General features: G+C 38.0%; 1 protein-coding gene across 1 annotated transcript in view; it reads right to left on the reverse strand.

Annotated features, from left to right (window-relative positions):
- Positions 1-12945, reverse strand: part of SPTA1 (spectrin alpha, erythrocytic 1) — a 98522-nt gene that overhangs the window by 60347 nt on the left and 25230 nt on the right. The window contains exons 17-22 of the mRNA XM_023725345.1: positions 12616-12797; positions 7465-7708; positions 6007-6129; positions 3797-4014; positions 2857-2949; positions 996-1133 (exon numbers count right to left, since the gene is read on the reverse strand). Coding sequence (XP_023581113.1) covers positions 996-1133; positions 2857-2949; positions 3797-4014; positions 6007-6129; positions 7465-7708; positions 12616-12797 — 998 coding nt within the window. The remainder of the gene's footprint in view (positions 1-995; positions 1134-2856; positions 2950-3796; positions 4015-6006; positions 6130-7464; positions 7709-12615; positions 12798-12945) is intronic.

Here is a 12945-nt window from a genome sequence, read left to right on the forward strand (position 1 = left end):
CACACACACACACACACACACACACACAGAAGCAAGATAAAATCTAACTGTGCTTCTTGTGGATGAAGCAGCTGTGTATGACAAGGTTACACAAAATTTATCTTCTCCCCTATTCCTCTTCTGTACCCAAAAATTGTAGATTGCCCTAAAATTTACTTCTCTAAATGGCTTTTACTTAAGTATCACCCTGATACTCACAGGGTATTTTGGGAGTATTGCTATACCACCCACTCGGAAGTTAATCTTATCAGAGGATAATGTGGTGAAGTGGACAGACCTGGGCAAAGAGAGAGGGGAGATTGGGGCTTAGCTTATTTGAGAATGAAACATCTTATCTCTTCAAGAAATTAACGTACTCTCACAGCAATGATATCCCAAATTTTCTTTCTTTCTACCCAAGTATTTTTGGAGATTCATTGGGTATTAGAATTAAAGGAAAAAAAAAAAAAACAACTTGAGCTCTTATGAAAAACATGTTAATAATCCTAGCCAATATTTTGTCACTGTACTCATAGGTATAAGGTCTAAAGAAAATCAGACTGATAAAAGACTTAGAATAAAAAAATCTTTTATCAGGCTCCTCCTAACCCCAGCTATTTTTACCCCATCAATAGGAACACAGGCACAGAAAAGCAAAGGGCAAAAAGGCAGGAAGAAAAGGACAGTTCAGTCCTTTAAATCTATTACAGAATTGCCACTAGTGGTTTATGTGTCTTTGGGCAAAGTACTTAAGCCCTTTGAAACATCCTTTATTTAACTGTAAAATTGGAATTATAATCTTACCTCACAGAGTTCCTATAAAGATTGGAAAAGATATGTACAGGTTCTTACAGAATATCTGGAAGAAAGATACTACATAATAAATTATAGTTATTTAAGAGATAAAGTGATAGAAAAATGTTGGCTGGCCAAAATATGAACACCTGGTAGTGTTAAAAGCGTTAGGTGTGAAAGAGCCCCCTTTTGATGGAAAGAAATTTAGAAAGGAAAGTCACCTTGTTGATGGAACTAATCAGGGTTAAGACATCATTTTTCTTCATGGTGACTCCTAGGGGGTTGCAGGCCTCGAAATCATATAAAGCCACAACCCTCGCTTCTCGACCAGCTTCCTCCACTGGTGCAGCCTGTTGTTGCTGAAGAGAAACAGTAAACAAGCATGTCAGTCACTTCTTGGAAATATCTCCCCGGCTCCTCCCTCCAGAGCCTACCAGCGTTGGGCAGTCCCTGGGCCTGACAAAGGACAACTGTCCCTGACAAGAGCCTCTTTATAGGCTGCTAGCAACAGAGAAATTGCAAAATATTAGCCTACTCAACACTTCTCGGGAGATCAGCTGGCTGGGAAATGTTAACACAGGCTAAACAAGTTAATATATAGTTGGTCAGCATCATATTAAGTGTTCTAAGCCACTGGTTTTTAAAGTAGGAGAGGTGATACACTTTTTTAAGAAGTTCCAAAAGGATTATACACATCAAAGTTTCAGAAAGTCAGGTATTAAAGTGAAAGACCCGTTATCTCTCACCACCTTCCTCATTCCCTGGATTTCCACTGACAATCCTTCCCACCCTTTGGCCTTTATTATGTCAAGGAGTGGTGGACTTTCTTTTTAGCAGATGGGTGATCTACAGCCCATGAAAGTCTACCAGATTTAAACATAAGAAAGTAAATTAGTATTATGAAAAATATACTACATCTCTCTATGGCAATCAATCTGTTCTCCAAGGTAGAATCTTTTTTTATTTTACTTCCTGCAAATATCATATCTCTAAGAGAACGAGCAAAATAGACACCCTCTTCCTAAGCCATGATCATCAAGCCTTTTTCAGATTGGGGTTGAAGATGTATTTCCTCTTATACATCCCTCTGATACCATCCTTCAAGTACTATGTTTACTCATAACTTGCAATGGATAAATCTATCTTTTCTTGTTTAAGCACCCACTGTACATAGACTAGTAAAGACAAAGCACAGGAGTCTGGCACCTATGTATTGACTTAACATGCTAATTCTACATCTTTTGTTTACTCCCAGAGTGTATATTTAGAATGTCTCATTAGAAATAATTTCTTAAATACAAGAAATGTGTCTCTTTTTATCTTCTAATACACACTGGAGACACAGTTATGTCATTGTCTGACTCTGACTTGATTCCACCTTCATTAATTTTCATGATATTCCCCATCATCTTGCACCCTAGCCATTCTCACATTCTCAACGATTTACATTTTCCATTTCCCAAGTATACTTGATTTGTTTTATGACTCTGTGCATTTGCTCTCATAGCTTATTAACTAGAAAAGACCTTTCTCCTTGACTGCAAGTAAACCACATATTTTTTAAAATAACTCAGATAAATTGGTTCACCTGTTATGAAAATGTTCCTATCTCCCAGCACTCCAATTGCAGGAGAACTAAATGTTCCTTTCTTTGAAGACTTTTTTCTTGTTTGTACAACTGTTATATGCACTAACTTGTTTAAATTTCTGGCCTTCTAATTGATTGCATATGGTAGACATTTTATAAATCTTTGTATAAAAAACAAAGAAAGGAAGAAAATTAAGAAGGAAAATAAGGTGAGATGAAAATAAAGAAAGAAAGAAGAGTGGAAATAGAAAAAGAAGTGATAAGATAAGAAAGGAATAAAACTATCAATGAACACATGATAACATTTTTTAGAACATCTTTGGGACTATATCTTTGTAGAGGCTGCAAAAAATGCTACCATTCCTGCCTATAAAGATCATAGATCTTAGTGTTTTCTTCACAATTGTTTTTTGGACTGTAGGAAGTAGAAGCCCATGATGAAAAGAATTATTTCCTTGTGGTGGGAAATGTGGATTCCTGTGAGTCCTCCTTACCTGACAGGCTTCTGCCTGATCCTGCAGAGCTTGTATACTGTTTCCAAATGCTTTGAGATCCACTAGGAAGGCCTCATGCTTCTTTAGAAGATCCTGGATTTGTTGACAGGAAGATCATCAGAGAAAATACAAGAGGAACATCAAACACCACTGGGGGGTGCTTCAACTACTATTATTTTGGGCTATGCCAATTTTTGTCTAAATTCTGAGTAAGAGCCACATTTCAACCAATATAAAGTTCTTTTTAAACCTAATTTCAAAGTATCAACGAAGTAAGGGTTAATAAGCAAATAACAATTTCAATGTATTTGCTACAATTAAAATGAACTCAAAATTGCACTAGTGTTTTATCAATACGAAGCATAGCTGCAAAAGAATGTTGCTGATAACATTTGTGCTGATAAATTTGTAGGGTGAAACATTAGCATAAATTTAAATGTCAATGTCACTTATTTCTAGTGCCAAAGATTTGTAAAATACTGTTTCTTTTTGAGTTTCTTTTTGCCTCAACATATATGTCTGATTTTACAACAATAAATTAATTAATGTGCTTATACATTAAGACCCTGGTTGCTTTGTGAAAGTCCAAGGTTACTCTGAGAAGTTTAGGATGAAACCAATATAGTCATAGATCTCTGGTCATACCTTTTTGGATTTAGATAATCTCTAAAGTCTGTGGGTCTCTGATTAGAAATATGTGGTGTATCTCTTGAGATCACTGTCAATTCTGAGAATATTCCAGCAGAAGAACAACAAAGGTAATCGTTCTGGAAACTACAATTAATCTAGCAGAATCTGTAATGGTCCCACAATCCAAGCAAATTCTTCATTAGTAATTTGGTATATTTGGTATCATTTGATGAGACAAGGGTATTCATTGAGACAATGAATGTCTCAGTGGCATTCAGGAGACAATGTCCATCCCCACCCCCCACCTTACCCCAGCTGCTTCTTCATCAGCCCCATAGTTAGTATTGTTCACAATGGGCTCCTTCTCTCTAATCCATGCTTCTGCTTCACGCAGGTCAGCCAAGTATTGCTGGAACCGGACATTCGCCTCAAGATCATTCTGCCGCCTAGCAGCTCGAGCCTGTAGATACTTCATATTCTCATTCAAACTCTTTACTCTAGAGGCCACATCTTCTGAAGCAAAGTGTCCTGTGGAGTAGTTATAGAAAAAGTGAGTGTGACCCTCGTTAATGTCCACCATATTCTAATCCTTTTGGCAAAAGCAGGAAGAGCAAGAACAGTGTGATAAAGGCTACTCCCACTCAAACACAGCAAAACGACTCTGTCTCCATTTATTTTCTTCAGTCAAAGAGGGTAGAGGTTCTCAAATATTTTACTCTTAGAATCGTTTCATAATTTTAAAAATTATTGAGGTTCCCAAAAAGCTTTTGCTTATTTGGGTTATATCTATTGATAGTTGCTACATCAAAAATTAAAATAGGAATTTTTAAAGCAAAAAAAAAAAAAAAAAACTCACAAGTATATATTCCATTAGTCATCAGATAAATAACATTATCACACCTCATGTAGGTTCTGGTAAATTTCACCGTATACTCATGAAAAAATGAACGTGAGAAAAGCAAATGATGTCTTATCATTATTACAAAAATATTTTAACTTCATGTTCCCCTTCAAAGTATCCCAAGGACCTCAAAAGTTCCCTGGACAACAATTGGAAAATCACTACCATAGAACAAGCACACACACACAAACACACATATGCACACATACAATAGAACCATAGCTAATAAAGTGATACGAAGATAAAATGAAATCATAATCTAAAACTCCAAATCCAAAAATTCATATCCAAATTAAAAAAAAAAAAAAGGAAAAAAGTGATGAAAAAAGAGACAACAAATAGGGAGATGCTAGATTTAATGTCAACCACGTTGATAATTGCATTAAGTATAAACGATGTAAACACTCTTAATAAAAAGGAATAAGTACTGGATAGCATAAAATAAAAGCAAGACCTAACTATATGCCATCTATAAGAAATCTACTTTAAACATATATATTTTAAAATATAGAGTACAAGTAAGGCTGGACAAGTATGTGTTGTGCACATAACAATCAAAAGAAAGCTGAAGTTGCAATATTAAAATCTCAGTAAGTAGACTTCACAACAAGGAACATTGCCAAGGATAAAGTAGTATTTTTCACAGTGTTAAAAATCTTAATTTATCAAGAAGACATAACAATCTTAAAATTATATGTGCTTAATAACAGAGCGTCAAAATACATGAAACAAAAGATGATCAAACTGAAAGGAGTAGTAGACAAATCTATAATTATATTTGAAGATTTCAAGAAAAAAAAAGAAACAATAAGGCAAGTCTCTATACTAACATAAAAATTGCTGTCAAGTCTATTTTGACTCATAGCAACCCCATGTGTGTCGGAGTAGAACTGTACTCCATAGGGTTTTCAACGGCTGATTTTCTGTAAGTAGATGGCCAGGCCTTTTTTTCTTGTTTGAATCTTTCAGGTGGGATCTGAACTTTTGCTCAACTGTCTGAATGTTAAGCTACACATTTTAAAGCTGGTTATTGGCTGGTAGGAATTTTTTTCTTCAATTAATAGACGTAATCTGCATTGCCTGTACCACACCTAGCCTATGATGTTCAGTTCTGCATATTATGTTTAAGCAGCAGGAGTTTCGGAAGATGGAAAACCAAGATGAGGAAAGGCATTGACACTGTACAAAGTGAAAAATTTAAGGATATGGTACTGGTTAACACAAAAACAATAAGCTATTGGGAACTTCAGTGTTGTCTTCACAGATCTGGAAGCTACCAAATGGGAATGGGACCTGATTTGTTTCACGGGGCTTCGGAGCTTAGATTCTGAATTCTTCTACAGAGGAGTATGTTTATGATTATGGTAAAATATATTTTATTTTTACCAATTTTGGCTTTGCAAAAGGTAGAAAAGACTGGTTCATGAGATTGGGTGATTCCTATTATTCAAATATACAAAGATGTATACCTAGCTGTTAGAAATGTCTAAAAGGAATTTCTGCTTTGGGTGGGAAGATGGATATCTTCAAATTCCCTTGAAGCCCTAAGATTCTGCAAACTTCTTCACAGAGATCTGGGATAGTGATGATTTGGCCAACCCAGTTTAAACCATACGTACCTTCCTCTACCATTTTATTTCCTCTCTCTGTTATCATTCGAATGTGTGGCTCATGGCTGGCAATGTCAGCCAAGATAACTTGGTGCCTGTTCAGGAGATTCTGGGAGGCAATCAGGTTCTTACCTATATAGGAGAAGGATTTCAAGTTATGAGATTATCCTGATGTATGGAATGAGAAAAGCCTATCTCATTTTGTTAGAATTCTTGGACCAACAATTTCTTCCATCTGAGGTTCTAATCAATGAGTGGGTTTCCTGAAATTTATACCGTCAGAATTAACTCTACTCAGCTTTATTCTTGCTCTTGTCTCTTCGTACTAAGAAAATTCAATTAATTATTCTACAAAAGATAATGAAGACATCACTATTTTCTTTGACGATAGGTAGAAAGGAGACGCCTAAGCTCAAATTTCTAATATCATGAAACTAATTTTCTTTTGTCATATCATAGTGCGAAAAGCAAGATCTACTACTTGCTAATTTCTGTGGACTTAAGAAAGTTCTTAAATCCTTTAAATGTGAGTTTTCTCACCATAATAAGGGCATACTTGAAGTTTTCTTGTAAGGATGAGAAATAACTTAGTAACAAGTGTCCTACTTTTTGCTTAACATTGACAAATTAACAAACACACAATAAATACTAGCTATTGTGAATTTCCTACATCTTCTAATATCCCCAATTCCTATTGTCTACTTCATCCTGCCTGTTTCCCATCCACGTGTCACCACTCTTCCCTGTAAACTTTTCTTCCCTATACTTTCCATTCATACTGCCTCTCCAGAAAAATCTCTGCTGAAGACTCATCCCTCCCCCTCTTCAAGTAAGTCTCAGACTTCTCTCTTTTAGGAAGTATTCTCAGACTAACCTCACCATTGTCATCATTGTTCAGTCCCTCCTATATACTCCTAGTACAAGTACATGTGTGCAAAATTTCCACTATATTTGTATGCAGTTTTTCCCTATGTTTCACTGCAAGCATGAAGCAACTGACACTGGTGAACTGATAGCTACCAAGGAAAAGGCAATATGTACTTTATCTGCTTCTTCACCCCTTTTATTCCTGTAATAGCTCATACAATTTAAAAAGGGGGTCATAGACAAAAATATAGAACAAGGAGGGTGGCACCAACAGCCTAGACAAAAACATTTGGTACCTGAAACATTAACCATAACGGCTTAGCCAAGGACCTTCACAATAACTTAGGGTACCGTAAGCTGCAAAAAACTAATCACTTTAGTTCTTCCCTGAAATCATTGCACTGCTTGTGTCTGGCGTTTTAGAGGTGGATTCTTCAGTCTGAATTTGTTTTACAAAATCTTCCTGTGGAAGACTGGACAAATTTTCATGAGTCTGAAGGAGAAGAGCTGAGAGCACTTTCCACGCATCCCAGATCTCTCCATCAATCTGCAGACATCTTGGACCTTTCCTGTGGCACAGCCGGCTCAGCTTGTACTAACCAAGGTAGGTGGAAGCAGCTGAAGGTTCTGTCTCCTGGATCCAGGCCTCCTCATCCTCAGTGTCTCTGCAGATCTGCTGCAAGCTGACGAGGTCAATGAGCTTCTTTTTCCGTGTGGCCAGAGGTTGTTTTAGGGCTTCATATCGGGACACCAAGGACTCCTGCCTTGACCTTATGTCCCCAGCATCAGGGTGACCCATTTCTTCAAAATATGCAGCCAGGTTTGTGAGGGTGCCCACCTGACCCTGAGGGAGAAATTAGAAAGAGTATACAGAGGAAGAGATTGGAGTTTGGAGGAGGGGCGCTTGGGGTGAATCAGCTCTCATATATACCATGTTAGCACCTCTAATTAAATTAGTGGAAAAGAGTGGGAGAGGATACTACAGCATGGAACACGTCATCAAGCTAACAGCCTTATATGAGATAGTAGTTCTCAAACTACATTTCAAAAAAGACAAAATGTTTATGGGAAGCTCCAAGAAAATCAGAGAAATCAGAACTGCAAGGCTTAACTGTGTGGGAGTGTTTTACTAAATCGTGGCTCTAAGGAAAACAGTGGGAAGTTTTGGCTATCTCAGTTCCATTTCCACCCTGTATTACTCTCTTTAAAATGAACTACAGATGTAAATAAAATTGAAACTTCTAAGGCTTAAGTTTGTTGTACAGCAGGAATAGGATCTATGAGATGAAACATGATGTTAAGAAAATAAATTGCAGAAAATGTCAGAACCACAGAAAGAGAAATGTAAAGGCACAACCTTGGCCAGTACCTCGTTGTGTGAACTTGAGAAAATGGTCCCCATTTGGACCATACTGGGGAAAGAAGACAATAGAAACAGGATTTTGAAGGGTCTTCCTAGAAGTAAAATTTTGATTGTTTGCCTATATGGTAAAACAGATGCAAGAGACATATTCCATCTTCACTAGTCAACCATTACTGGCCTGGCAGGAACACAGTACTCAGGTTTTTTGTCTATTTGTTTTTTTTTTTTTGTTCGTTTGTTTGTTGGTGGTGGGCAGGGGAGTGAATTATACATAAGAGAAATAGTCAAAAGTCAGGGGAACAGCAGATGTTGGTTTTACTTATTCTATTTTTCCATCCAGGGCTCAACCTGTTAAGAGTTTGATCTATGTTTTCTCAGTAAATAAAACATTGACTATCAATAACTTCTTTGAACATATAGCCACTTCATAAAAAATGAAAGTCCACATAGAAGAATTAAAATAAAAGTCTTTGACTAGAACAGTTAGGATACTTTGGCTTTGAAGCATATCACAGTGTAATAGAATGATTTTCAAACATCACCGTCATCATGATCATGGATCCACAATGCTCTTTTGCTATGGATTGAATTGTATCTCCAAAAATATGTCTTGAAAATCTTAACCTTTGTGCCTGTAATTATAATCCCATTTGGGAATGAGTTTTCTGTTATGTTAATGAGACAGGATTAGTGTAGGGTGTGTCTTGAGACAATCTCTTACAAGAGATAAAAGAAGCATAAAGGAGCATATTAGGCAAGCAGAGATGAGGGAAAGATTGATACCAAGCTATATGGAGATTTCCAAGGAACCAGGAAACAGAAGCTGAAGAGACCACGACCTTTCCTCAGAGCCAACAGAGAGAGAAAGGCTTCCCCTAGAGCCAGCATCCTGAATTCGGACTTCTAGCCTCCTAAACTGTGAGAAAATAAATTTCTCTTGGTTAAATCCACCCACCTGTGGTATTTCTATTGTAGTAGCACTAGACAGAATTTGGTACCAGAAGTGGATGCTGCTCTAACAAATACCTAAAATGTGGAAGCAGTTCTGAAATTGGGTAATGGATAGAGGCTGGAAGAGTTTTAAGGTGCCAAATAGTAAAAGCCTAGATTGTCTTGAAGAGACTGTTGGTAAAATTATGGATGGTAAAGGCAATTCTGGTGAGGGCTCAGAAGGAAGTAAGCAGAACTATGGAGAAAGTCTATCATCTTAGAGAATACATATGGCACCAGATACAGAATGTTAGTAGTAATGTGGCCATTAAATATGCTTCTGGTAACGTTTTAAAAGAAAATGATGAAAATGTGATAGGAAAATGGAAGAAGGGCAATGCTTTTTATGCAGTGGCAAAAAACTTGTCTGAATTATGTTCAAATGTTTGGTGGAAGTAGAACTTCTAAGTGATGAACTTGGATAACTGGTTGATGAGATTTCTAAGCAAGAGCTTGAAGGGGGTGCATGGTTTTTCCTTGCCTCATACTAAAAGCAAGAGGAAAGAGATGGACTTAAAAATGAGCTGTGCAAAATGAAAACAGAACTTAAAGATTTGGAAAATTCCATTGTACAAACTAAGGACATGTGTCCTAGAATGTTCACCAAGGATGTGGCTACACAGTCTTTTTTTAAGGAGATTAAACCTGTGACTAATAGATCAAATCAACTACCACAGCAGATAACACATCAACTTAGACTGAAGGTGACAGAGACAGAACGAAAGGAAAGAAAATTGTCTGCCTCTTGGAATTCTACAGACAGGAAACAGGCCAAAGGAACTACATCTGTTGTCCTCCAAGGAAAGAAAAGGACCATCCCTGGAGCAGCTCAGAGATCAGCACAACTGTTGGAAGGAATACAGGAAGCAGGGCCTTCCTGGTTTCAAAGGGTGGGGCCACGGTCCCCTGGATTTCAAAGGGTGGGACCACAGCCTCCTAGGTTTCAAAGAGTTGGATCTTCACCAACTTGGTTCCCCAGAGTGTGAGGTTGCTGTTAAAGTGTACCAGGGGGATAAGGCTGCCCCCTAAAGCTGAGGGGGTGGGGATGCCATGCTCAAGGGGCAGAAAACAGGGCCTGCCGGGGCCAAAGGGGTAGGGTCACCACTCAGATGAACTAGGAAAATGGGGCCTCCAAAAGCCCAGGGGGCAGAGTTGCCATCCCAGAAGTCCTGCATGGCAGAGCTGTAGCCCAGGGCCAAGGAGCCCCCACCCAGAATCCAGACAGCATGGCCAACATCCAGAGCCTGGAGGGCAGAGCAATTGCCTAGCTGGTGCCAAAGAATAGAGGATTATTTTCAAGACTTGAGAGCTAATGTAAATTGTTCTGCTGGGTTTTAGACATGCTAGGTGCCGTTTTCTTTTTTCTTTCCAATTTCTCCCATTTGTAATGGAAATGTCTGTGTTGTGCCTGTTCCACCATCGTACTTTGGAAACAGATAACTTGTAGTCTAGATTTCACAAGCTCTCAGATGAAGAGGAATTTGGCCCCAGGATGAAATATGCTAACATCTCACCCATATTTGATTTAGAAGATGAGATTTTGGACTAGGAATTAAGACTTTTGGCATGATGTGATGGGGTGAATGTGTTTTGCATGTGGCAAGGACATGAATTTTGGGGGGCAAATAGAATGTTATGGATTGAATTGTGTCCCCCCAAAATATGTGTTGTAATTCCTAACTTCTATGCCTGTGGTTCTAATCCCATTTGGGAATGAGTTTTCTGTTATGTTAATGAGGCAAGATTACTGTAGGGTGTGTCTTGAGTCAATCTCTTACAAGAGATAAAAGGAGCATAAAGGAGCATTTTAGGCAAGCGGAGATGAGGGAAAGATTGAACCCAACCGCATGGAGATCTCCAAGGAACCAGGAAATAGAAGCTGAAGAGATGATGACCTTCCTCTAGAGCCAACAGAGAGAGAAAGGCTTCCCCTGGAGCCAGCACCCTGAATTTGGACTTCTGGCCTCCTAAATTGTGAGAAAAATTTATCTTTGTTAAAGCCACCCGCTTGTGGTATTTCTGTTGTAGCAGCACTAGATAAGACATCTTTGAAAAACACTAATGCAGTGGTTGATGGCCCACACTAAGGAAATAGGAGACCTGGATTCTGCCCTTGCATGTCACTCAATTTCCATGTAATATTAGGAAAGATCTTTCACCTATTTTGATCCAATTTTCCTCAACTATAGAATGAAGAGTTTGAACTAGAGGATATTAAAAATCTTTTCCAGCTTTAACTTTCCATATCAAAAATTTCCTTTGAAAGCATCATATCTTAGCATCCATCCCCACAAGGAAAATCAGTTCCTATGAATGGCTGCCCTACCATTCCCAGGTAGAGGCACATATTCTTATTTCTTAAATGTTTACATATGCTGTTCCTCCTGTTCCTCTTCCTCAGGATAACTTTTTTTCTTTTACTTTTCTCCAAATCTTATCTTTTTTCTCCTTCAAAAATCTGTTCCTCCATGTAGACTTCAAAGCCATCTTTGTATGGCTTTGCTACCTCCAGCCTTTTATTTTATTTACAGCCCCATTGAGCTATCCTTAAATTTATATTAGTGACTTTTTTTTTCTGTTTTCTGTAGATTATCCTATATTTTCCAATTGACTCTAAACGACCAAAGAGAAGACATTATAAACATGTATTTTAACAAGATAGATAGTGGGACCTTCTAGTAAACAGCATAATAATTTTCAAATCCAAGCCAGGATTCCTGGAATGAGAAATGGAATCAACTGGAATTGGACTTCCACTGAATTCTCCAGAAACTCCCATGTAGTATCCATGCTCTAGAAACTTACTGAATAAGTTTATTTAAATAATAGTCTGGTGGGGAGTGGGAAGAATAACACTTCCCACAAGGAGCCTAGATATCTGCATCATAGTCCTGGTGCTGCTGTTAATTTTCTCTGTACACTGAGAAGGTCATTTTACGTCTCTGGGCTTCAGTTTTCTTAACTAAAACAATAAGAGAATTCAAGATATTGTCAAGTTTTAAATCACAGAGTATCAGAACAGGAAGAGGCTATTTTATCCAAAACCCTTATCTTACAGGTAAGAATACCCAGGCCCAAAAAGATGAAGTTGCCTACAAAGACCATATAACTAGCAAGTAACAAGGTTATAAGAATCCAGACCTCTGGACTGAGAGAAGAGTGTTATGTTTAAAAGAGTCAATAAAGTCTTACATTAGCCATGGGGTTCTGACAAAAGACACTGAGCACCCAGGGGAAAGGCTAGGTCAAAGGACATATTGAAAGGAGGCAGTTGGCCAACTAAAAAAAAAATTGAGTTTTTACCTTTAGTCCCTTGCACTCTTGGCATTATTTCTTATGGATCTGTTCAGAGTTTACACACCAATTTCCTACAATCGGCGAAAGAGCTAGCAACAGACCTGACGAGCAGCCACATTTGACTCCAGAAGGCCATGTTTCCTGAGTAGATTCTGGACATCTGCCAGGCCTTTCCCATAATCCTCAGAGGTAACTTGCTGCTCCACCTCATTCAGCCAGCGGTTTAGGTCTTCTGCATTATTTTCAAATTGCAGCTGCTGGCTAGCTTCATGCAACTGCGTCCCTGGGAGAAGACATAAGATACATGGCATTAGGTACCATACTGGTCCTTTCTGCAGTATGATATACCTTCCCTCAACTTGAAAAGCAATATAGCATGTTTATGTTATAAAGGGGGAAAATTTATATATTTATACATATGTTATATTTCT

The sequence above is a fragment of the Trichechus manatus genome, unplaced genomic scaffold (assembly GCF_000243295.1).
Source record: "Trichechus manatus latirostris isolate Lorelei unplaced genomic scaffold, TriManLat1.0 scaffold00300, whole genome shotgun sequence".
Taxonomy (NCBI): domain Eukaryota; kingdom Metazoa; phylum Chordata; class Mammalia; order Sirenia; family Trichechidae; genus Trichechus; species Trichechus manatus.